At 39.3% G+C, this 26,494-nt stretch overlaps 1 protein-coding gene across 13 annotated transcripts in view; it reads right to left on the bottom strand.

The window, feature by feature from the left end:
- Positions 1-206: 206 nt before the first annotated feature.
- The window catches only part of LOC308686997 (serine/threonine-protein kinase Nek1-like), a 181,575-nt gene continuing 155,287 nt past the window's right edge, over positions 207-26,494 (bottom strand). For 5 of the 13 annotated variants that reach the window (XR_014029672.1, XR_014029673.1, XR_014029674.1 and 2 more), the window contains 2 exons: positions 15,652-15,744; positions 15,097-15,293 (listed from right to left, as the gene is read on the bottom strand). Coding sequence is in view for 1 of the 13 variants with exons in the window: in XM_081359174.1 (XP_081215300.1) it covers positions 15,288-15,293; positions 15,652-15,744 (99 nt within the window). In the remaining 12 variants the exon portion in view is untranslated. Of the gene's footprint in view, positions 1,385-14,008; positions 14,065-14,707; positions 15,294-15,647; positions 15,745-26,494 lie in introns of those variants that run through there. The other 8 variants (XR_014029666.1, XR_014029667.1, XR_014029665.1 and 5 more) reach the window with 7 other exon arrangements.

Raw genomic sequence — 26,494 nt, 5'->3', positions numbered from 1 at the left:
ACAACAATATTTGTCTCCTTTCTTATTTCACTTTTCCTTCCCAAAATTGTGTACTTAAAAATGTTTTGTGTGTGTGTGTGTGTGTGTGTGTGTGTGTGTGTGTGCGTGCGTGCGTGCGTGCGTGCGTGCGTGTGTGTGTGTGTGTGTGTGTGTGTGATTTTTACAGTTAAAGTCTAATGCAATCTGTTCAAATTAAATGAAAATTGAACATTTTGTCAGATCTTTTATTCAGTTATTGACAAAATGCAAGTGTATCAAGAAAGTAAATCAGTCACATAATAAAGAAAGACACTGGTATTGGTGCAGCTTTTGTTTCAGCCGAGTGCTGCTTTTGTCGGTTCAAGTTAATTCTCTCATATGAAATACTTTCCTATATACATTCATTTAAATGGTTCAACCTCAACATAACCACATGTAACTTTAATTAAATTACAGTATATTACTTTACATTTTAATTTGTATTTTTACAGATCCAATTTCACAACTTTGACCAATCTCTAATGAAGTACTTAATATCAAATTGACAGTCAATTTCTGTTAAATTAACTAAAAGTATAAGTGCAGAATACCTGCAAATTTACAATATTAGTCATTAAACAAACACTGAAAATCAAGATATGTAAATTATAGGAAATGCAAGCTTAATAATTTAGAACATGTAAAAATATTCACATTAAAAGCCAACCGCTGTATACCTTTATACTCTTAACATTTTTTTTTTACTCTTAACACTCTTACATTTTATCCAAAGTGACTTATCAATTAAGTGAACAATAGAAGCAACAAGTGCCAGTTTTTTTTATTATTATTATTAAAACAAAGATTAAGTATTATTGGGTCAAGAGTTTATGAAAAGATGGATCTTTAGCAGTTTCTTGAAAATGTGTTGAGTTGCGCCGGTCATTCCACCAGCAGGGAACAGTCCAGGGAAAGGTCAGTGAAAGTGATTTTGTGTCTCTTTGGGATGATGGCACCACAAGGCGCCGTTCACTTGCAGAACACAAGCTTCTGGAGACACACAGATCTGAAGCAGTGAGTTTAGGTCTTGCTGCAGCATCTGGATCAGTTGCAGAGGTTTGACTGATGCTGGAAGAGCTGCCAGGAGAGCATTACAATAGTCCAGTCTGGGTAGAACAAGAGCTTAGACAAGGAGTTGTGTGGCTCCGATAGAAATGGCCGGATCTTTCTGATGTTGTATAAGGCAAATCAGCAGGATCACACAGCAAGGATGGTTTGGCTGAAACCATAAGCAGTTCTGTCTTGGCAAGGTTGAGTTGAAGGTGAAGGTCCTTCATCCAGCAAGAGTTTTCCATCAGGTAGGCTGAGATGCGAGCAGCAACCAGATCTAGGTCAGATCCAGATCCAGGCAAGTCAGATCCTCTAGCTGGAATGAAAAGTAGAGATATGTGTCATTAAGTGATAGGAAAAGTCATGTTTCTAAATGACAGAGCCTAGTTACACACAAAAAAAAAAAAAAAAAAAAAGGAAATAGATGGGTGGAATCTAACACAATTGTGGTCTTACTGTAGCAAAACCAAACCTTGTGCAGCTTCAGTGGCCTCACAAGGATCAAATGAATATTCACATGGAAAAATGTACAATATAGAACAAAATATTTTTTTTTGCCACTTTTAGTGCAATCATATGGAATCAGAAGAGTCGGCCATTATGATTTTAAGTTACTTCTTCTCATACCTTGTTTGGAATCTGCTTTCCACATGACCAGAAATAAAAAAAAAACCTCAACTGACTATGATCTGGAAGCTGAGCAGGAAAGGCTAACAGTGATGTTTTGAGCTGCCATGTGATTTTAGCTACATTTATAGAAAGTAAATGAGTATGTTTTATTGTGACTTAGCGGTATCAGTTACACCTAGGGTGTAACTGTCCATTCATCTGGATCAAAGCCATTTTCATTAGCAATGATCAAAAGTATCCTATCAAAAAGGCTGCTGATGACCCCCAGGCCATCCAAAATGTAGATAATTTCTACAATTTCTGTTGGCAAGCAAATGCAGCCAGAATTTGCCTCATGTGCTTTCCTGTATCAGTAGTTTACTGAATTCGATTTCTTAAAGGTCTTGATAAAGTTAGCCACGTTAACCTTTTAAGAAAAATTAACTATGGTTTAACTTTAAAAAAAAAAAAAAAAAAAAAAAAAACATGGTAGGCCTATTTGTAGTAAAACTGTAATCATTAAATTGGTAATAAATCCGCCAAAAACGTGGTTACTACAATTTTACTATAATAAAACCAAGGATATTTTTAAGAGAAGAGTTTTCAGCTTCCAGACAGTGTTTCAAAATGCCCCGATGTTTAAGAGATTGATTTATTGACAAATACTATCACATAACAGAGATTTTAAGAGATCTTTTTAGATGTGGGTTCAACTGATCTTTCATGAAAACAGATGGAAAATTGAAAGACGCATGCTGTATTTTCAGTGTTTTGCCCTCCAACTCTAGTCTGGCAATCACCAGACCAAACTCAATCTTTTAAGATTGAACATTAGTCTGGAGAGTCTGCTCTGCATTTTCTACTGCACAAGAGGAGTGATTAACGGGCATAGTTCAAATGACTCTGTACGCCAGGGCTATTCAATTAGCTTCATTCGAGGGCCAGATTATCAAATCAGAAAGTTGAGGTGGGCCGGTGGGTTGGTTTGGGTGTTTAGCTTATTTATTGAAACATAACAGTTTCAATAAATAAGTTAAAGTAAGCCTAAAAGTATGGTATTTACTTGGTAATGTGTACCCAACAGTATGTAGATATATAAAACCATAATATATAAGAACTTGATAATTTACAGCCGTGTAACAACTGTTTCATCTGATTTAATACTAGTTGAATCATCGAGTGATTTGTGGTTTGTAGCAGAGAGGTTTCTGTCGAACTGAAACGCTTCTCACTGGTTGTCGCAACGCTGTTTAATAATAGTGTCCAGGGGCCTCATTTATAAAACTGTGCGTAGGAACCTTACTAAAAGTGTACGTGCGCCCAAAAGTCAAAAATGGCGTACACAAAAAAAAAATCAGATTTATAAAACCGTGCGTACGCCAGAACCTGCGCAGAATTCACTTTATAAATCCCAGTCAGCGGAAGATTGTGCGCACATGCGTCTCCACCCCGAAATAACCATATATGGAGCTGCAACGCCTAGTTTTACTATGCAGATCCTCATCTGCATATCATTTGCATATGATTATTCATCCACGTGATAACGTTTAACGGTACAAGACACATTACATTAATAAAAATCAAGTAGTTGCCTATCCTTGCCTTGTTTTTGAATACATAAATCAAATAGTGTAAAATACATTTCAGATAAAGTTTTTCTCAATCTTTTCCACTGGCCAAATAGTATTTTTAATTGATTTATATTTTTAATGGAAACAGATAGGCCTTGGGCATTATTTGCACGAAACTATTTTCTCAGACAATCTGGTATTATCATGATAAGCAATTATCTCTGTGGTTAAAACATTTAAACACAGCACGCTACAGGAAACGTGTTCAAAAACATCGCATCCACAACAAATATTTCTATTGATTGAATTTGAATATAAAATTTTTTGTAACTTCTCAGTAATGATTTCATGTTTAAGTGTTCTCCATTAATTTGAATGGCATATTTAATTTAAATGTTTATATCATAAGTAAAACATAGTTTATATCAGAAGTATTTTATTTATTTAAACTGTTATTTGCATCAGTTTCACTAAACGGCCCAACGCGCTCGCTGGCGCGGACATTTAAGAAGGGTTGGATATTTGCTTCAAGTGACAGGTTGGTGAGCGAAATTATATTTGTATTGTCTTGTATTTCTTTAGATTTTCTGTCTAAAAGTGATCTTCTGCAAGACACCAGTGAAGAGCTATAATGAATAGAGTCAAAATTTTATTAAAATCAATGAATCTATCAAACGCCATCATAATCATATCACAATGATAATTCAGGTTGATGCAATTTGATTTATTGGGTGATGTAATAGGATAATTTAGAAGTTTTTCATTTTAAATAGTTATTGCTATTTGGGCCAGTTGGTGTCGCCAAAACACATACTCTTCTAAAAGAGTGCGTACGCACGGTCAAGAGCATCCTTACGGTGCGCACTTATCTACTTATCTACAGTGAAACAACTGAAAACAGCGCATTTTGTTGTTACTGTCCTGACCGAGAAACCGCTTCAGATGATTCAGTGACAGAGCGGTCCAAATGAATCCGAATAGTTTTAGACCGTTATGCAAGTGCGTTTAGAAAGAATCGAACCAAAAGAATGATTCATTCACAAATGATTGGTATCACTGGTTCATTCGACATAAATTCGGGACACACATAATAACTGCTGAAATATTCACACGTAAAACGTTTCTCAGGTCAATAGTGTCAAACTAAATTAGCTGCACCGCCAGGAAAAGAGGAGGAGGGAGGTTGGTGCCATCAGGCCGGATGGAGATGATTGGCGGGCCGGATTTGGCCCGCGGGCCGCCAGTTGAATAGCCTTGCTGTACACAATTGGATAGTCAGACCAACGATCCGGGCGATGATTTCCAGCTTGAGCTGCTGGGCGAAATCAAATCACCGGCAGATCAGGCTGAGTTTTACCCAGTCTACTCCAGCTCTCGATGCCAGTTATGACTGAACATCATTTAAGAATGCCAACATTAGCTTGGAAACTGTAAACAGTAGCGGTTTTAGGCACGGGCGAACCGGGCAATCGCCCGGGGCGGCATTTTTGGGGGGGGCGGCACTACCGGCACGAGCAAAAAAAAATAAATCTGCGCCACATTGGCCGCAAAGCGGGTTTCTATTATCTATCATTTCACTGTGTGGGGAATTGGCAAATTTGCGCCCCCTGCAGCTGCAGGCGCACATGAGAAGATGCCGTGCACAGAAGCTGCTTGTTTGAGAAGGAGAAAGGGGAGGGGACGCGGAGGCGCGGGCGCGGATGACAGTAACACCTCTGGGTCTCTCCCAAATGGAACGGACAGGGGGGGGGGTCCATATAGTTATCGAAGTCAGTCACACCTCGACTTTCTTCCAAATAACGCACATTTCATTCATAATACTATAAATATGGGCCTCTATATTTCCTGCACAGTTTTGTTTTTCTGAATGGTCTGAATGGCTAATAAAAATAGGTAATACAAAACGATTACTTGGTCACCACCACCAAGGTGAATTGGTTTGGTCTTGACTTCTGGTCGTGACTCGTGAGCGTGAGTGACAGTTATGGGGGGATCAGGGAATCTGTTGAGTGTTGATGTTGAGTGCCAAATAAGAGATGGACAAGAAAGGTCAAAGCCATTAGGTTCCCAATTTAGAAACGAGCTAAAGATAAAGGTATGCAACTATGTTTTCTCTGTATGATTACAGTATCCATGTCATGAATGAAGGGGTAATATTAATTGGTGGGTATAACTCTTATTTGTTAGCCTTTTTGCTATGATTCTTGCTATGCTTAATAATAATTCGTTTTTAACTCAAACACGAGATCTAATTTCACCATAATATTGTTACTACACTGCAAAAATGCTTTTCTTACTTAGTAGCCTATTTTTGTCTTGTTTACCAGTCCAAATATCAAACATTTCTTAAATAAAGATGCATAGGCCTAACGTTATTTTACTAAAGTAGTAAAATTATATAAGATATTAAGTCTTGTTTTCTGGGAAAATAAATAAAAATTTAGTTTTTGCTTAAAACAAGCAAAACATTATCTGGCAATGGGGTAACAAAAAATTTATTTGGGGGGCGGGGGCGCTCGAAAGGGGTCTCGCCCAGGGTGTAATTCAATGTAGAACCGCCACTGACTGTAAACTTCACACAAATGTAATATAAAACATTGTTTACATGTAGTATGATGAGACTCTCACCTCAGCCGGTGATCGGTTGGCATGATGTCCGATGTTGATCTCACAATCCACTTTACCAATGTAGACTAAATTCAAATCTCCCGCTTGCCCTTGATTTTTTATTTATTTATTTACTTATTATTAAGATCACAGGGGATACATGTATTAAACAAAAAATAGGATAAGAAAATCAAGGTAAAGCAAGGCAGTAAAGTACAACAGTAAGAGATAGTAAAGTACAGTACATACAGTAAGAGATAGTCAACTAAAAAAAATAGAAAACAATGTAAAAAAAAATTGTCATCTTCAGGAAATCAGGAGGTAACTTATAATGAAACCATAATTTATTTGAGCAACAGAGCAGTTCTAGCGGCTTTCTTGTTAGCTGATAAACAAAGAGAGTCATACAATAACTTCAACACAATAAATAATAAATCAACACAAAAAAGCCTAAAATTGGGCTTAGAAACTTCGAAAGAGAGTTACAGACATAGTAATTATGTAGAATTTTAAAGTGAAGCTCTTTCCACTTGTTAGGCAACAGAAACTTATTACAGTTTTTTTTACAATCGCTATGACAATTTTTTCAATACTTTTAACAAATTTCCTAAACTCTTAATGCACCAACACACCTACAACACACAATTGGCAAAACAGCTTTTTATGCTCAAAATCACACATTGTAAACTAAACTCCAACACAAATTTTCAAAATACAATAATACACTAGCAACAATACATTATGTCTACCAAAACACTGCAAACATGTCTCAAAATTCAAAACACTAACATATGTTCTCGTCCAACAGGAAGATTTAGTCAATCATAGCTCAATGTCATAAAAACACTAACATCAGATGGAGTTACAGAAACTGCATTATTTTATGTGTCAGGTATGCCCTTAAACACCAGTATATTGTATTGATCAGAGATTGTGTTTTGCACTGCAGTTTCTTTTGAAGCCTCTCTACATTTTTGCTTTGTTGGGTTTAGGTCTTTTAATGCATACATTCAATAAAAAAAAAAGGGCCCATCTCAGAGTGCTTTATAGAATGTACTTAACAGTATACCATATGGTCATGCGATTGAAAGAACCTCAACACCTGAGTGTGTTTCCTAGATGGGAATCAGCTGTGATTTATATATCTGTATAATTCAATCAGCTGTTTCTCAGTAACAATAAAATAAAATACAGGGGATATATTTGTGTTTCAATTCACAATACAAACAGCTGTTTACCTTGACTTTAGCCTGTAAGGTTAGGTTCAGAACATGGTGTTATCTGTTCTGACATACAGTGTTAAAGCATTGGTAAATTTGGCAGTAAAAATCCATTGTTTTGGTCTTGTTTGAGCTTGTGTGTAAAAGAAGTTCACACATTTTAAATGTGTGTTAATTGTATGCATTTTGTGATAAAGCAAAAAGAAATGTGTTAATACAGTTTTTTACGATTACTACAGATTTTTCAATACTTTTAACAATTATCCAAAACTCTTAACAGAGTTAGCACTACATCCGTCTGTGTAAGCTATCCTATTAACACATTTCTTGTTGCTTTAACACAAAATGCATACAATTAACACAAATTTAAAATGTGTGAACTTCTTTTACACACAAGCTCAAACAAGAACAAAACAATGGATTTTTACTGCCAAATTTACCAATGCTTTAACACTGTATGTCAGAACAGATAACACCATGTTCTGAACCTAACCTCACAGGCTAAAGTCAAGGTAAACAGCTGCTTATATTGTGAACTGAAACACAAATATATCCCCTGTATTTTATTCTATTCTTACTGAGAAACATGCAAATAATTAGAAGATGGCTCTTTTTATTATTATTATTATTATTATGGTGCTTTTTCTGTTCATATATTTTGTATTTTCACATTATTTCATTGCTAGTGAGAAACAGCTGATTGACGTTATGCAAATATGGGACAATGTGGCATTCCACCATTCCCGTGCAGTCACAGCCAGGTTTGCCGCCCATCAGAGGATGATGTCAATTTTTCTTGCCCCTTACTCCTCTTTCCTCAACCCCATTGAGGAGTTTTCTCAGCCTGGAGATGAAAGGTTTTTGACCATAGTCCACAGGACCAAATGTCCCTCCTGTATGCAGAAGATGCTGCATTCCAAGACATCACAGCTGAACACTACCAGGGGTGGATAAGGCATGTTACTCTAAAAGATTCTTCCCAAGATGCCTTGCCAGGGATGATATCAGGTGTGATGTGGCAGATTAGAAGATGAATTTTTCTGTTTGTATATTTTGTATTTTCACATACAGTAATACTGTAAATGGCAGCTATATTGCATATTTTTGTTATCTTGCAGAAATGTCCTGTTGCAAATAAAGCCGTTACTGCAGCAATTCTGGTTTTCACAAACCATACATTCTATAAAGCTACTCTAAGAAGGGTCATTTATTTTGTTGTTTTGAATTTCTTCTGCAAAAAAAAACAACAACAAAATGCATGCATTTACATTACAAACAAAACAAAAATATAGAGACTTCCAAATCACACAATCTATGATCAATACAATATAATGTCTATTGTATAAGGACAGACCTGACACATAAAATAATGCAGTTTCTGTAATTTCAGCTGTTTTTTTTTTTTTTTTTTTTTTTTTTGTCATTGTGTTATGATTGACTAAATGTTCCTGTTGGAAGAGAACATATGTTAGTGTTTTGAATAATTATTTGATTTTGAAACATGTTTGCAGTGTTTTGTTAGACATTGTGTATTGTGTTAGTGTATTATTGTATTTTGAAAATTAGTTTTGGAGTTTAGTTTACAATGTGTGATTTTGAGCATGAAATTAACCGTTTTGCCAATTGTGTGTTGGTGCATTAAGAGTTTAGGAAATTTGTTAAAAGTATTGAAAAAATTGTCATAGCGATTGTAAAAAAACTGTAATACAGCTTACACAGACGGATGTAGTGCTAACTGTGTTAAGAGTTTTGGAAAATTGTTAAAAGTATTGAAAAATCTGTCTATATTAAATAATATTAAAAAACTGTAATGCCAGTCCATATATTAATAGAAAATAAATTGCTATATATATATATATATATATATTACATTTGACATTGGAAAGCTCCAATCTTCCAGTGGATAAATGGGGCATTTCACAGACTGATACTCTGTAGCTACAGTATGACCTAACCATATGCAAAAGTTTAGTTGAAATAGAATTAATAACCCAGTGTGGTAGATTTTTCCCTAAACCTAACTAACTGGGGCGTCTCCAATTGACACTCAATTGATCTACTTACCTGGGGCGTCTACAATCGACACCCAAGCGTCTACACATCGACACTAAATCTTTATACTCTAGCTCTTGCGTCTACAGTCGACAACTGGCTTCGAGTTCCCCTAATTAACTTACTTGCTGCGCAGCAATAATAACAGACAGACTTCAGCAAATGTCCTTCAAATGCTTTAATCCCAGCCAGAAGAGTTCCCGAGCAGTTCTCAGGGAATCTCCCCCAAGAAGATTCAAGGCCGGAGGATCTCAGACAAATTCCATTGAGAATCCCACCAAAAACACAAATACAACAGTTTTTTATAGAATAAGGGGTATGGCAAAATGACATTAAGCATTACATAATTTGATCGGTTCTTCAAAGACAAACCCCTCTGTTTCTAGGTAGGAGCAAATTCTGTTGTTGTGATTACTTTTAAAATCACAAGGTTTAAAACCTAGTCGTCTGTCTAGTTTCATTTCCCCGATTTGTTAATTAAAAAATCCATCACACCAGTCATAAACTTTAGGTGAGGAATCCACGCCAAAAATGTCAATAAATTCAGTGTAGTAATAAAAGCTGCCCTCCTTCTTCAACAAATCCAAAATAAAAATTACACCTTTGTTGACTAAATTCTAAATAAAGATAGATTTTTTTCCCATGCAGCTCATTCTGATACTCCCATGAGAGGAAAAATTGTGGCAAAAGGAAAGCTTACAGGCCCCTTGGGGCTGGACGTTGTGGTATAGACATGACCGAGGCTACGTCTGTACGTTTTGCCCTGATTATTCTGGAGAAGGTCCGCCGGGACGGAATAAGTCTACTAATAGTAGCACTGTACTGGCCGAGCTGACGGGTTCTCGGACCTGGTTTCCCTCCTCATTGGTTCTCCCTCAGATATTCTGGGCAGGAGGGACCTTCGGTCTCAAGTTGGAGGGGTGGCACTTCACACCAGCCCAGAGATATGGACCTTTGGTACACGGCTTTCAGTATTCACACAGACACGCTCTGGTTTGTATGGCGTTTGGGCATTCTCGTTCTCAAAGCGTCATCGAAAGGGAACGTCTCTGGTTACGACTGTATCTCTAGTTCCCTGAGAAGGGTACGAGACACTGCGTCACTTTGCCATACTTCCTGCATTCCTGTGATCCACTTGCTTCTGCTAGTTCGAACCTAACACCGGTCAGACCGGATGTGTTTTATCCTTTCCTGGTCATGACATCACCCGCCCGTGACGCTCACTCTCGCCATTGGGCTAGTTGACACAAGTGCTTCAGACGCAATCACGCAGGGGCGTTCCCAAAAGCGTCACTGACGCAGCGTCTCGTTCCTTTCTCAGGGAGCTAGGGTTACAGTCGTAACCCGAGATGTTTCCTGCTGTTTGCACATAATAACCATTCTCCTAGATTGGTTCTTTATTGGTTTTACACAGCAGACTTAACCTGTTAACCATTGCCAGTGCGCGGGCGCACTGAAGCATTTTTTTTTATAAAGTTCAAAGTTTTTGATTTAAAGTTCAAAGTTTTTTTGATTCAGATTTAATGTTATACCTTGACAAACTATACATGATTAAAACGATATAAGACTCAAGTTTCAGTATTTGACCACTATTGTATTCTGAGAAACTTATAGCGACAGCTATTTCTTAATTTGTGTCAGGAGTTATGAAATGAAAAAAATGAGTCGATAACGTTACCTTTAATATGAATTATGAGCGTCAGCCGCTTTCACTCATAAAAAAAACTCTGTGCTGTCGTCATGACAGTGCTTGACAAAACAACGTCCCTCAGGGCTTTTAGCTAAAAAAATGTGCAGATTTGGAGAAATATTGATATATTCTCATAGGTTTACATCAGATTTCTATAGACAGGAATAATATTTATTGAATTTATACCCAAATGCGTCGATGTAATCATTATGAGCGTTTAGATACTCTGATACTGTGTTTTCAATTCATACCAATAGCCTGAGGGCGCTATTATGCACAATAATAACCCATATATAGAACATGAAGAAGAGCCATAATCATGTGACATTCCAGGACGTCACTGATACACACACAGCTACAGAGATCGCGCTGTAACATGCAGATAAAGACGTTTTGAAGACAATAAACATGATTGCAATGATATTTGAGTTAACTGTGTTTTTCAAGCCATGCCAGGTATTTCCATAATAATAATTATTTTTATAATGTAATGCTAATCGATATAGACTTTATCATTGTGCAGAATACTATACAATAGTATATTTTCTGTCTGATTTTTTTTATCTGAAGCCAAATCAGATCACAGAAGATTATTTAAAACACTCGACTTGGGTTATAAAGTAAGTTTGGAGCACAAACATGGTTTTAATCTCATAAATGGTCGCGTATTGATGGTGTGCTAAGCTAACATGTTAGCTAGCCCTAGGTGCACCTGCCACTAGCAGTTATACTTTTATGATTTTTTTCTTCATAGGAATGCTTACTGAAATGTTTCTTTATTCAAGAAATGCATTTGATACAGTTTAAAATGTGAGGTAAACTTTGAGAAAAGAAATTAGGGACTGAAACCCTATGAATAGCCTGTGAATAGCCAGTCGTTAGTAACTATAATGCAGACAAAAGAAATGCATATTTACAGCCATAACCAGGCTGGAGAGGTGTGAATGTGTGCAGGGGGAGACTGAGACTGAATGGGGATCGTTTGCACCACAAAACAATAGAGACAAAAGACTGGCTAGATGCTTAGAAGATGACAATAAACATCAGTTGTATTTTAGAGTCAAATCAAAATAAAGTCATTTGACATGGTCTTGAAAAACATTTAACTAAATACAGAGTTTTGGACTTTTTATCTTCAGATTTTAAACATAAAATGTATAGACATGTGGCTTTAGCTGCAGTGCATTTCTAGATTGCTACAGTGCCAACTTCAATTTTATTTTCATGAGGATGTTTCATAAAAATAAATTTCTAATAACTTTACAAAACTTTGAAGCTATTTATAAAAAAAAATTTTCATTACGACAATAATTAATTCTACATTTACAATAAACTGCCAGGTGTCAGCTTTCAAATGAGATCATACTTGTGCTTTTAGTACAAAGGGTTCATGAACTGTATCTGTTTCAGTTTGGGTATGTCATTTCTGAGGATTTTTCAAAAGTGGGGTTGCAGCTTAACTGGTTAATATTTATCCATTTATGGTCATAAGAAATTAGCATATGAGCCGTTATGCCGTGCTGCTTCATGCAGTAAAAATGCCCAAAGCCAGTCATCTGTGGATGAGAGTCTGAAACAAGGACTGGTGGGACATTGTCCTGCTCCACTTCACATACTCTGAGTCAAAGGAGAATTTTTGAATGACGGGACACTCATTTATATGACACTTTATTCAACAGGATGAACAGCTCGTTCAGTGCATCATACATCATTATGCTATTTCAACATCATTGCACATGCGCAGCCCTTTCAGTTTTGGTTTTCATTCCGATCAAAGGTTTACATGTTTTCTCGATCGGATTAGAAAAGGAATTTCAATCCGATCGAAATTTAATTCGGATGGAGCTCAATCGTATTGATTAAGGTGTTTACATGAAGGCTTTTAACATTAATTAAGGTTAATACAAGTATTATTCATTGTTAATTTTAACATTTTCAAATTGTATTAGTAAATGCAATGTGAATTACCATAAATGATCAAGGTATAATTAATATATTAATAGTTTTATATTTAAAAAGTACCGTTTGTTTTCATGGTACAGTACCTTTTTTATTTTTGTAATAAAGTTCAACACTTTGTATGTGTTATGTTTGTTTTCATACAGAATCCATTTTATAAACCATCGGTTGATTAATCGTTATCGGCTAGCATTGTCCAACCTTATCGTTATCATTATGCGAGAATTTTTTTCTTAAGTTGGAAGACTTGGATGAAGTGCCTCTTATGCTTACTCAAAGATACATAAATATTGGTTTAAAAACTCAGTGTCTAACCCCAAGAAACACATTGAGGTCTCCACATTCAAATGAAAGAGTTTATTTTTCAAATTTGAAACTGCATTTTGTACTACTTAAAACTTATCATAAACATTTTTCCATTTTTTTTATTCAAAGAAGACAAAATGGAAGAAAGAGTTAAACTGAACACAATCGTGCTGCTCAAACATTGAATCTTTTGCTCCTTTTGTATTTTGCATTTACTTGTACTTTTACTTTCAATACTAAAGTATTTTTAATATAAAAAATACATTTCATACTTAAGTACAATAAATATCTCATACTTTAAAACTTTTGTTCTAAACAGTGACTTGCTGTAAGTGTGGATTTCAGATCCACCACTGCATCTAAACCCCAGTTAATTCTCAATAAGAACTTCTGTAGATGTATGACAGAAATAAAGTCAGTCTGGTTAGTAATAAGTGAAGCTGGTAATGCTGTTTGTAGAGTTGTTTAATCCTCCTTTGATGAGATCTTGAGAGATTTAATGTATTTTATCTTGTTTATTTCAACTAAGGGTACGTTTACATGACAACGACATATGCTTAAAACGGACAGGTTTTTCCTTTGAGTTTTCTGCGTACAGATCCGCGAAAATGACTAAAAATGCTGTATTCTGCTGCCAGGCCAGTAGATGGCGATGAAACACAATAGACTGAACAAGTAATATGCATGTGCATGGCATCATCGTCTTCAGAGATTCAAGATGCAAGAAATTCTTGCACATTGAAACCCGTTTTCAAAGTTTTCAGGCACCCAAAACGCTGTTGTCGTGTGATCGAACGGCCAAAATGCATAAAAAGTTTTACTTTTTTATTTGAAAACGGTGTTGTGTAAACAGCCCCTAAGTCTGTGGCTGGAAGTCAGTTGTAGTTCTTGTGTTTCTCTTTTTTCTCTTCTTGTTGTTTCTCTTTCCTTCAGTGAATCTGCTTGTTACCGTCAGGTGTTCATCACCAATGCCGGTGAAACACTGGATGCGTGGCGTAAGCGTCTCAGCTGCGTGGCGTGTCCGTTTTTATTTCTGACACGCCACGCAGTTAACAGTTAACTCCCATGTTAACAGGTTAGAGCTTGCACACTGCCTGCGTGACACGCGCGTCTCAGGCGCCGCTCGAATGCGTGCATGCTAGAAATAGAACCGACGCCTATTTTTCACGCGACACGCAAGCGTCTTGGAAGCGTTTCCATGCGAAATTGAATAGGAAAAGATGTTTATATGACATTTTGACACGAATACATATTAATAAATGTCATTTTGATGTTTGAAAGTGTCTAGGGTTTGACATAAATGCAAATATAAATGCAATTTAAAAAAATATTATCGATTTTCAAATACTGCACCTGTCCATACAGAACGAAATATTCTGTAGCCTATATTGCCGTCAACACTGCCGACGTTGTCTTTGCTGCTATATATTTGTTTAACATGAAGTATAGGCCTTCCACAACTCTCTCCCCATATGTCAAATATATCACCAATATGTCACCTAGCAGCAGCAGCGCCGCGTCAGACACGCTTCTGGTGTGCAAAGACATGGAAAACGCGACGCAGCCGCCATGCAGCTGACACGCAACAGAAACGCCACGCTCACGCCACGCATCCAGTGTGTCACCGGCCTAATGCTCAATCATCACTCAATTGATCACTTAATTATCTCATTAACACTGTTTCAGTGTTTCTTTAACACTACAGAGCTGACAGACATCACACTTTTATCCTCAGTTTGATACTCCTTGCATCAGACTCTGTTTTGAAGTTGTCGATCACTGACACACACAGACCTATTTCAGTTGAGTCTCGAGGTAAACAACAATTCACTCATCTATGATACAACCACACATAAACTGCACTAAGAAAAGTTATTTGTTGCAGACTAAGAAACGACAAAGAAAAAAATCATTTAATCTGGGATCATGACGGAAAACAAGACAGGAAAATAATAATCCAAGATCTCTTAGGGGGATTTTGTAAATAAGTGTTTTTTTTTTTTGTTTGTTTTTTAAAGACAAACTGATAAACTTGGACAATGAAAACAGAAAATACATTACCTCTCCAAATGGATCACCTTGTGTCTCAGAGCTCTTCACAATAGTCCACTGCACTCACGTTGTATGTGATTATGTTGTGGTTAATAAATAGTGAACTTTTATTTCTGCTGATTAATATTTTACAAAATCTCATGCAGTTGGAATTTAGACCTGCGGACACAACAAGAGCAAGTTGATTATTGCTTAGCAGTTCAGTACAGTACAGTAACACATTTATATATTTCTTCTCCAGTAATAGTCTAAAAGTTTGAAAGAACTCAAACTATCAAGCTCTGTAAGAAACACACATTTGATATTATGCTGGCCATAAATATTCCATACCAAACAAGCTAAGTAACGTTATAATTGCTAACATAGCAGACTCATGGAAAAAATATACATCAGTTATCATCTTTTTTTTTTTTTTCATGACTATTTAATTAATGACTCAGCATTATATGTATTAAAGAGAAAGAATCACTTCATCTGATGTTTAAAGTGAATAAAATAACATTGACAGCTTACTTACTGGAGTTCCACAACTTCTAAATGAATTTCTTCTCTGCCACTGGACTTGTGTGTCAGTGAGGTAAAGGGGAAAAGCAGGCAGTGGACCAAAGCACTGTGAGGCAAGGGAGGGGAGACTCAAAATGTTTAACATTAATCACTTATTAATCACATTCACAATTATTTCATTAGCTTCAACACTGCTTGTTTGTTACTCTAACACTCTGTAGTGTACACATGTGTTCATTTAAAACTAGATTTTGCTGTTAAGTTAAAATGGTTAAATGTGTAAGATGGAAAAAATAAGGTAATCAACTGTACATTCATTTACAATTTACCACACACTGTTTACAACAAACGGTAGAAAAACAGTAATTAATTGGCAACCCTGCTGCCAGTAGATTACCATATAATCAAGGAAAAAACAGTAAAATACTGAAAACCTAACCGTCAGATACTAAATGAAACACGCTAATTTGACTGAAATATTAGTTAATTGGTTTTGCGTACACATAGCTTCGCTTCAGGAAGGCCTTTATTAACACCCCAGAGCTGTGTGAAGCACTTTTATCATGGATAGATGTCCCCTTTTGACTTCAAAACAGAAACGGCCATTCACTGCCATTATAAAGCTTGGAAGAGCCAGGACATTTTTTTTTTATATATAACACCGATTGTATTCGTCTGAAAGAAGAATGTCATATACACCTAGGATGACTTGAGGGTGAGTAATTCATGGGATAATTTAAATTTTTGGGTGAACTATCCCTTTAAAGCAGTGGTCTCAAACTCAATTCCTGGAGGGCCACATCTCTGCACTGTTTAGCTCCAACCAGCTCAAACTCACACCTGCAAGGAAGTTTCTGGTAATCCTGAAGACCTTGATTAGATGGATCAGGTGTGTTTGATTAGGGTTGGAGCAAATCTGTGCAGAGCTGTGGCCCTCCAGGAATTGAGTTTGAGATCACTGCTTTAAAGGCAGTGTAAGACAGGAGAAACTGGAAGAACTAGGAGAGAGGGCTACTCTCTGAGAAAACAAAGGAAAATAACATTTGAACTGTTTTGCTATATTATCATCCCCATTCCAGACATGATCACACCAAAGTTGATCACCTCCCAATTTACACATCATTCCCTTCACCCATCCCTACCTAAATTCACCCAAAAATCTATAGGATTTAATATGAACAATTACAGTATTACACATGTTTGGCATCATTTGAAATGTCTCAGTGCGACTGGAACAAAGGTCTATGTTCGCGAGAGACGATCAACGACCCTCTCTAGAAGCGGCTGGACTCGTTTCTTTCGGCGGATCCGCTGAGGACCTGGATGATGCAGTTTCTGTGGCGCCATCTGAGAGCGAGGACTGGTCGGGCTCCGCGGACCCCGCCCCCTCCTCTCTGTGCGATCGTCCTGACACACGTGCGAATGTTGACGCCGAACTCTTCCGCGTCATGTCTCGCGCTGTCGACGAGCTGGGCCTCAGCTGGCTTTCTCCAGCTGAACCCGCCAGAGGCCGCCTCGACGAGTGGTACCTGCCGGGCCGCCAACCAGCCCCCCGCCAGCGCGCCGCTCCTTTTCTGCCTGAGGTCCACGAACAGCTCACTAAAAGCTGGCGCGCGCCCTTTTCAGCGCGAACTCGCTCATCAGCCTCTGCCACACTCTCTTCCGTCGACGGCGCTGAAGAGAAGGGCTACGTGTCTCTCCCCCCTATCGAGGAAGCGGTCGCCGCTCATCTATGCCCTCCCACTGCTGTAGGTTGGAGGTCTAAGATGGTTCACCCTTCCAAGCCATGCAGGGCTACCTCGGCCTTAGCCAGCCGTGCTTATGCTGCCGCTGGTCAAGCCGCTTCGGGGATTCACGCCATGGCTACACTTCAGGCGTTCCAAGCCAAGCTCCTACGCTCCATGGATGAGTCAGGCCCTGACCAGGACGCCCTGAAGGACCTCCGTAGTGCTTCTGATTTGGCGCTGCGGGCCACGAAGACCACTGCACAGGCCCTCGGCCGCAGCATGGCCAGTTTGACCGCCCAGCGGCTGAAACCAGTCAGCACCTAAAGCCTAAGCGCCAGGGACCCAGGCCGAAGCTCACGCTCGACCACGAGCCTAAGAAGCCGTCCTAACCGACAGGAAAAGGGGTTCATGTCCCGCCGCGGCCGGACCAGGACCGGTCCCGCCGCGGCCGAAGACCGCTCGAGTGCTACTCACAGCCCCCTCTTCAGTTCAGGCGGCTGGAGTAGTTTTACATGCAGAAAAAGGGCCTGTTATTCTTCACGCACCGCTGCACACAAACGCTGTTTTAACAGCGACCCACAAAAAGCACAAATCGAGCAAAATTTCCCATTCAAATTCATGTCTAGTCGAACCCCCGGCTCCGGGCGCTCAGTCCTCTGATATGATAATACCTCTGGCTCATCGGGCTCTGGCGTGGCAGGCCATTCCCGGAGTCTCAGAGTGGGTGATGAACATAATAAAGCGCGGTTACTCGCTTCAGTTCGCCCGCAGACCCCCACGCTTTCGAGCCGTTATTCAAACCTCGGTAAGGAGCACGCTGTCTCACGTCCTCAGCACCGAAGTACAAGGTCTGCTGGTGAAAGGGGCTATCGAGATAGTTCCCGCTTCACAAAGCGAGTCAGGGTTTTACAGCCGTTACTTCCTCGTTCCGAAGAAGGACGGCGGCCTAAGACCCATTTTAGATCTCAGACATCTGAACAGGGCTCTCATGTCACGGCCATTCAGAATGCTTACAACCAAACACATCCTGGCGCAGATTCGCCCAGGCGACTGGTTCTTTTCAGTGGATCTAAAAGACGCGTACTTTCACATTCAAGTGAACCCCCACCACAGGCCATTCTTGAAATTCGCCTTCGAGGGGCAGACATACCAGTACACAGTTCTACCTTTTGGACTGGCACTGGCACCTCGTACGTTTACGAAATGCATGGATGCAGCTCTCTCCCCCCTAAGACAGCGGGGAATGCGCATTCTGAACTACCTCGACGACTGGCTCATTCTGACTCAGTCAGAGGCGGAGTCCCATACTCACAGAGCCTGGCTTCTCAGTCATCTGGAATGCCTGGGGCTCAGAGTAAACCTCTCCAAGAGTATTCTGGTGCCCAGCCAACGTATCACGTTCCTGGGAACAGTTCTCGACTCTGTACTTATGAGAGCATGGCCCACACCAGCCCGTGCTCTCTCGATTCAGCGGCTTGCCGCGTCGTTCGCGAAGGGCGCTTACGTACCCCTCCGAACGTATCAGAGGATTTTGGGCCTTATGGCTTCTGCATCTTCAGTACTCCAACTAGGCCTACTGCGCATGCGTCCTCTTCAGCTGTGGCTAGCACCTCAGGTACCGCCTCACGCCTGGCGTTCGGGCCTCTTAAATATCAGGGTGGACCAGCACTGCATTCAAGCTCTGGCCCCCTGGAGGAAAGCCAGCTGGTACCAGCAGGGTGTAAGCATGGGAGTGGTCTCAGAAAGGAGGGTCATTTCGATAGATGCCTCCAACTCAGGTTGGGGAGCCCTGTACGAGGGTAGGCCTGCCTCCGGCCTCTGGTCGAGCTCGGAGAAACGCCTACACATGAACTTCCTCGAGATGAGAGCGGTTTTTCTAGCCCTAAAAACCTTCCTTCCATACCTGGCGGGACACCATGTCTTGGTCCGGACGGACAACATGTCAGTGGTGTCCTACATAAATCGCCAGGGCGGCCTCAGATCCCACAATCTGTTCGCCATAGCTACTCAGCTGCTACTTTGGGCTCAGACCAATCTGCGCTCGCTCAGAGCAGCTCACGTGCCGGGCATGTTGAACACAGGAGCAGACATGCTCTCTCGGGGCAACGTTCCCCAGAGGAATGGTCACTCCACCCCCAGACAGTTCTCCTATTATGGGAAGTCTTCGGGCAGGCAGAGGTAGACCTCTTCGCCTCAGAAGACAACTGTCACTGCCCAATCTTCTTCTCAAAGAAGAAGGACGCGCTGGCCCACGACTGGCCCAACCTTCCCCTTTACGCGTTCCCTTCGGTCTCGATGCTACCTCAGGTTATCGAACGGATCAGGAACACGGGGTGTGCGATCCTCTTGATAGCTCCCATTTGGCGGACCCAAACCTGGTTCCCAGAGCTGATGCAGCTGTCTGTTTCAGACCCTTGGCCAATTCCTCTGAGGAGAGACCTCTTGGCTCAAGCGAACAGATCGATCTGGCACCCCCGTCCCGACTTGTGGGCCCTACATGCATGGCCACTCAACGGGTACCCTAGGACCTCCCAGAGGGTGTCCTAAATACTATTCTGGAGGCTAGGGCTCCGTCCACTAGACGTCTCTACCACCTTAAGTGGTCAGTGTTCTCCAGCTGGTGTCTGGCTCGAGACCTCGACCTGTATACTTGTGAAGTGCCTATGGTACTTTCCTTCCTTCAGGAGATGTTGGACGCGGGACGCTCCCCTTCCACGCTCAAAGTATATGTGGCAGCCATTGCGGCTTTTCATGTTCTGGTGGCTGGATCTTCTTTAAAAAAAAGCGACCTTATTGTTCGCTTCCTTAAAGGAGCTAGAAGGCTCAACCCGCCGCGGCCACCTTCAGTGCCGGCCTGGGATCTTTCCCTGGTTCTACGAGCCCTTAAGGGACCACCCTTTGAACCACTTCAGTCGGCGGACCTAAAGCCCCTCTCCCTGAAAACCGCTCTGTTATTGGCACTGGCGTCAGTTAAAAGAGTAGGGGACTTACATGCGCTTTCTACGAGCGCTTCCTGTCTTGAGTTTGGCCCTAACGACTCTAAAGTCCTTTTGAAGCCAAGACATGGTTATGTGCCTAAGGTGCTCTCGACTCCGTTCAGAGCACAGGTAATTTCTCTGTCAGCTCTCCCATCATTGGGAGAAGACAGTGATGCTCACAAGCTCTGCCCTGTTAGAGCGCTGAAAATATACTTGGAGCGTTCGGCCTCGTTTCGACAGTCCGAACAGCTCTTTGTCTGTTTCGGGGGCCGGACCAAGGGTCTTCCGGTCACGAAACTCACGCAGATGGATAGTTGACGCTATTGCTCTAGCATACACCTCACTGGGCCTCTCTTGTCCCATAGGTGTTAGGGCTCACTCAACGAGAGGCATCGCCTCCTCGTGGGCTTGGACCAGTGGTGTCCCTATTGAAGACATTTGTGTGGCGGCCGGCTGGTCAGCTCCGTCCACATTTGCAAGATTTTATAACTTAGAGGTCCCTGCTTTACAAGCACGAGTTCTCTCCATCTAGCCCTGGCTCTATGGACCCAGGCTAATTTTTGGCTCAGATACTCGGCTGTTCTCTGAGTTATAAGGGAACTTTACATAGGCTGGCCCTTTGCTCCAGTCTATGTACACACTATGATATCTCTAGGCCCGATGTTCTGGTCTGTGGTATTCTGGCTACACTTTCCTAATCCCGGGATTCCTGGATTTCAGAGTAGCCATGAGACTTATAGCACGGCGTTTTAAAAAGTGTTCCCAAAGCGTTTGCAACGCAGTACGAGAGAACGTTCTCATAAGGGAACGTACTTGGTTACTTGCGTAACCTCAGTTCCCTTAGAGATAAGGGAACGAGTACTGCGTTGCCCTGCCGTGCTATTTTTCGTTCAGTCGATTAGACCTGTTTTATGGCGAGATTTCTCTGTATTTATACTCTCATGCCACGCCCTATTTGGCGCGCTCGAGTATCTCTGATTGGTTCGCGTGCCTCTGCTCTCTCGCCATTGGTTCGTGCAGTTGCCTACAGCACAGCCTATCAGCTAGCTCGCGCGAGCATGATGCTCTCGCCTGTGCTGCAAGCAATGCGTTTTAAAATAAAGGCTTCAATATTCTCGAGAAAAGGAGTTTTCCCTAAGCGTTTGCAACGCAGTACTCGTTCCCTTATCTGTAAGGGAACCGAGGTTACGTAAGTAACCAAGTACGTTTTGCGTCAGATTAGTGACAACTAATATTTTGCATCAATTCAAGTGTACTTGGTTTGCAAAGACAAGAAGTGAATTTCCGTTTAGAACAGCAAATGCTGCTTGACCAACCTAAATCTGTGTGTCTTACCTCTGTTTTAATTTAATGTTACTTTAGATAAGTGTACATGGTAAACCACAGCATGGTCAGTCCAAAGCTATTTTAAGAGAAGTAATGTTGGTCAGCTTATATCTGTAATAGTGGCCATACCTATACTGAAGTAAACATTATGTTAAATTCAAGTGTATGCAATTCCATGGGGGCTACCACAGTAGCTTTGATTGTGTAAACATGAATGTGACCGATCTCATGTATACAGCAATTACCTCTGTCTGATGATCAAAACTGATGAGCTTGTGATCGTGAGACCCGTGTTAAACAGAAGACGTGAGGACCTCTGAGCGACATAGCTTCCTAATCTGGAACGGGTAAATTATACTTAAAGAGTTAAAAAGAATAATCAAACATTCACTCACTTTTAATGAGGCTCAGATATCATTAAAACCTTTTTCATTTAAGTCAGATGAAATAACGAGGTTGTATTTAATTTACAGTTTTTTTTTTTTTCAATTGCTAACAAGCATTATTCACTACTGAAACCACATTTTCAAAACTATTTTTTCATTGCTTTCAGACAAAATGCATTCAATCACCACATTTTTCAAAATCCACAAACACTTTTGTCATTCACACTCCACAAACTGCAAAAAACTATATATGTGCAGGATATTATTCATAAACACACTGCTTTCAAAGATGATAAAAGCACATTCAAATCAGAATGATGGCAAAATTCAAGCATTTCTGCAGTAATTATTTTGAAATATAGAAAATCTTAGCAGAAAATGAAATAATAATCATTCCAATCTAATTGCAATTTCAGCTCAAAGCCAGCCCAGGTGTCCTGCTTTAGCTTCATTACCATGTTTTAGTAAAAGGGGATAGCTTGGAACTGATTTTGTTTGGAAATATGGATCACAGAAGACAGGTTGGTGGGGAAAGAGGAGTGGTACGAGGGAGAGTGTGTGGAGGACAAAGGAGAGGTAGACAAAGAGAGGTGATATCTGATTTAATAAGGGCCACAATTATTGACCATGTTGTGAACCATGGTCTCACTTTGAGAGAGGCCGGTCTAAGGGTGCAACCAAATCTGCACCGCTCAACAGTTGCATAAATAGTACAAATTTTCCGGCAAAACAACAGGTGAGATGATTATTACAGTACAATACAATATGTCTACATTTTGAAACCTATTACAATACAGTAATTGTGTTTTAGGATCCAAAGGTTGCCTCAGAGAGGAGGGAGAGGCAGAATGTTCTCAGATGTGCAGGAAATTGCCATTGTTGACATGGTAACTGCCAACAATGCAATAAAACTGCGGGAAATTCGGGATAGAGTGCTGGCAGACAATATCACTTTTGGAAATGTGAATATGGTCAGCACAACGACAATTGCCAGAATCCTAGAGAAACATAAAATAAGGATGAAGCAATTGTACACTGTACCCTTTGAGAGAAACAGTGAACGAGTAAATGAACTCCGGTCTCAGTATGTCCAGATAAGATGTCTGCTCAGTAACCAAACAGGGTACATACACATGCAGTTATGCATAATGTAAATTACTGTTAAACTGTCTGTAATTTAGAGGGTAATGGAGATAGAAGCCAGCCGAACTCCACATACTTTTATCTTTGTGGATGAATCTGGATTCAACTTGGCAAAAACAAAATTTTCACAGTTATTTCTGATTCATTGTTGTTACATGCGTATGCTTTAGTATATTCAATAAATTAAAAATCTCTTATTCTATAATGAAATACTGTTTATGTTAAAATTCATTAAAACTTTAAAAATAAAAGATAAAAATAAAAATAAAACTTTAAATAAAAAAATTATTTATGTAATGCTCCCTGTTGCTTGTGTTGTTTAGGTCAGTGTGTTATGAGCAGTGTTGTGCAAGTTACTACCAAACTGTAATACATTATAAATTACTTGTTACTGTTATTTAAACGTAATTCTTTACCTTACAATATTACTGTCTCAGATTTGTAATGCGTTACATTACTCCTGTATTACTTTTGAGTTTCTTTCACCAAAATAACTACAGAAGTAGAACTTTACATTCTAAAATGACTAGGCCTGTAACGATATGCGATATGAAACCGAAATCGCGACACTCAGATCCACAAACCTGTGTCGCAGTGTGAGAAGGCAGAATCGTGACACGTCCCTTCCAATCCCCAGAGTTATCCTTCCCGTCCAGATCCAATGCTACCACATCTTTAAATTACTATTAGTATTATTTGAAGTTAACATTATAAAATACGTAGACCTAAACCACAAAACTAGTTGAGGATAAAATTCCACGTGACATTTGCAGTAAAAACTTGAAATATAAATTCTCAGAAAATGCATTTAATACCAATATATTGAAACGTCTGTTTATATATCCATACTCCCTTAATAAAGGAGTCCAGACATTAGAAAAATATCAGCCTACTCATATTTAATATGAGGGAAATAGACATTCATGCATGCGTGACACAAAAATCTTTAACTTTTAGGTAGCAAAATATTTTTTTGTAATTCTGTGAATTACACTAAGCAAACCAAAAGTTATACTACCCACTGGATGAAGAGGGGTCGGCTCTCCACATAACATAATATATTCATTTTATTTTATTTTTCGTGTTCGCATTTATGAGGAAAAAACAATGGTACAGACCTGTCAGTTCTCAGTTTCGCACGTGAGCGCTCTGAAAGTGGCACTAAAAGACTGCTTTAAAACTTTAACAGAGACCTCAAAAAATAAAGCACAAAGCCTTTCTTTGAAGTAAATTTCGTTTTGTATTAATTGTATCTTAATTTTAATCAATGTTTCATCAAACAATTGCCTGGATTTAATAAATTAAAAAAAGTAAAATATAGACAAGAGATAATCAGGACATGGAGGTGCCAGCGCGTGAACTGGCGCTCGTCTCATAAATGAACCGAAAGTCATTTCTCCCATTAGCCGCTTTTCCACTGGCCAGCACGAACACAGAGACTGAAATCATGCCTCACTGCACTCCTGTAAAACCTGCCCTAAACATGCCTTTACTGGACTATGTCACACAATACAAAGGTACAACACCTTTGTATGCAAGAGGGAGATGAATGAAATAAATCGGCATACAAATATATCAGAAGCTGTAATTTAGTCTTTATTTACAAACGTGGACACCACACGCGGCTATTGGCTGACCATGAACAGGTAATAACTTGCATGCATTTTTTCATTCGTTAATGTCTCACGGTCTTGCTGTTTTTCCCCCCGTGTTTTTTTTTTTTTTTTTACAATTAAATTTTGGGCTAAAAGTGTGTTGTAACGCAAGTGTTACTGAACATGTACCGAGTAAAATATTACTGAAAATTGATTAGTAATGCCTTACAGCAAACTGCGTTACAGCAAAAAGTAATATGTTACTGTAATGCATTACTTTTGTAACGCGTTACTCCCAACACAGGTTATGAGTGACATGCATGTTTTCTGAATGAGAATTTGTTGCCAGTGATTGGTGGAATGAGCTTATTTTGAGACATGTATGAAGTGTTTTGTTGGTCTGAGTGGGTTTTTAAGGTACTTTAATTAATGTTGGTAATGCAGACGTTATGAAGAGTTTTGAAAATGTGGTTTCAGTATTGAACAATGCTTGTTAACAATTGACAAACACTGTAATCTTGTTGTGTTGCGTAAAAGGAAAGACCTTCACCCGTATTCACCCGCGCAGAGACCAGACCGCCATTTGGAGGATTAGACGGGCTTACAGCAGTAAATGTGTAGTTGCTGATGCTGTGATAAGCTGTTTGCTGAGTATTTTACCACTAGTATATGTATTTGCAAGCTAATGACAAACTGCAAATATGTGTGCTAAAGTCATGTTTTTAATTATTTCACTAATTTCAAGTGTTTGCTGTTTTATATTGAGAAATATCCCTTTTCAGTGCTTCACAGTACTAACACTGTATACATACTAGTTTTTTAATTCAAACTGTTCGAAGAAATCCATTTTCCAGTTTTATTTTGTGTAAATTTCAGTGTTATTTTTACGGTAACATACTGTAAAAAACAAGAGCTGTACATTAATGGTACAGGTACGTACATAACGGTACGTACATAGCGGTACATACGTAACGGTACATTACTGACAACCACTGCTGCCAGATTACCGTTATTTTACAGCACAATTTTAGGCCCTGAACACAATCCAGTATAGGTCCTGAACACAATCTTTCTGCTGTGTATAGAACAATTTATATATATATATATATATTTTTTTTTTTTGCTCCTTTATGTATTTTGCATTTACTTGTACTTTTACTTTCAATCCTTAAGTACGTTTAATATAATAAAAATACTTTTCATACTTGAGTACATTAAATATCACATACTTTAAAACTTTTACTCAAGCAATATTCTAAACTTCTATCAAAGTCTGTTTCTGGTGAGGAATTCAGGTACCACTGTAAATCTTTGACCTGTAAATTAATGGTAAAATACTGGCAACACTGTTGAACTCCAGGAAAAGTGCCATTTTCTTTGTCTATTTTTTTAGCTCACAGCCTCAATGGGGGAGGATATGTGGTCAATAATAACTTCTTGAATTACAGCAATCTTGAATGCCCATCACCTTAAACAATTAAGATATTACAAAATGAAAAACATTACATGATCACTTGTAAACCACTCCAAACATAGTTGTTTAAATGTTCTCTATACAACTTGTTTTTCTACTGAGCATAAAAATATTTGAAGCATTATTCACCAGCTTTTTCCATCAAGATTTTTCCTGTTCCATTAAAAAAACAAAAAACAAATAATATTTTTAATAAAATTATTAATATTGATTATTAATAGAAAAAA

The sequence above is a fragment of the Scardinius erythrophthalmus genome, assembly GCF_964197995.2.
Source record: "Scardinius erythrophthalmus genome assembly, chromosome: 2".
NCBI lineage: Eukaryota > Metazoa > Chordata > Actinopteri > Cypriniformes > Leuciscidae > Scardinius > Scardinius erythrophthalmus.
The sequence above is the reverse complement of the archived record's forward strand: the minus strand, read 5'-3'. Positions and strand labels throughout refer to the sequence as shown.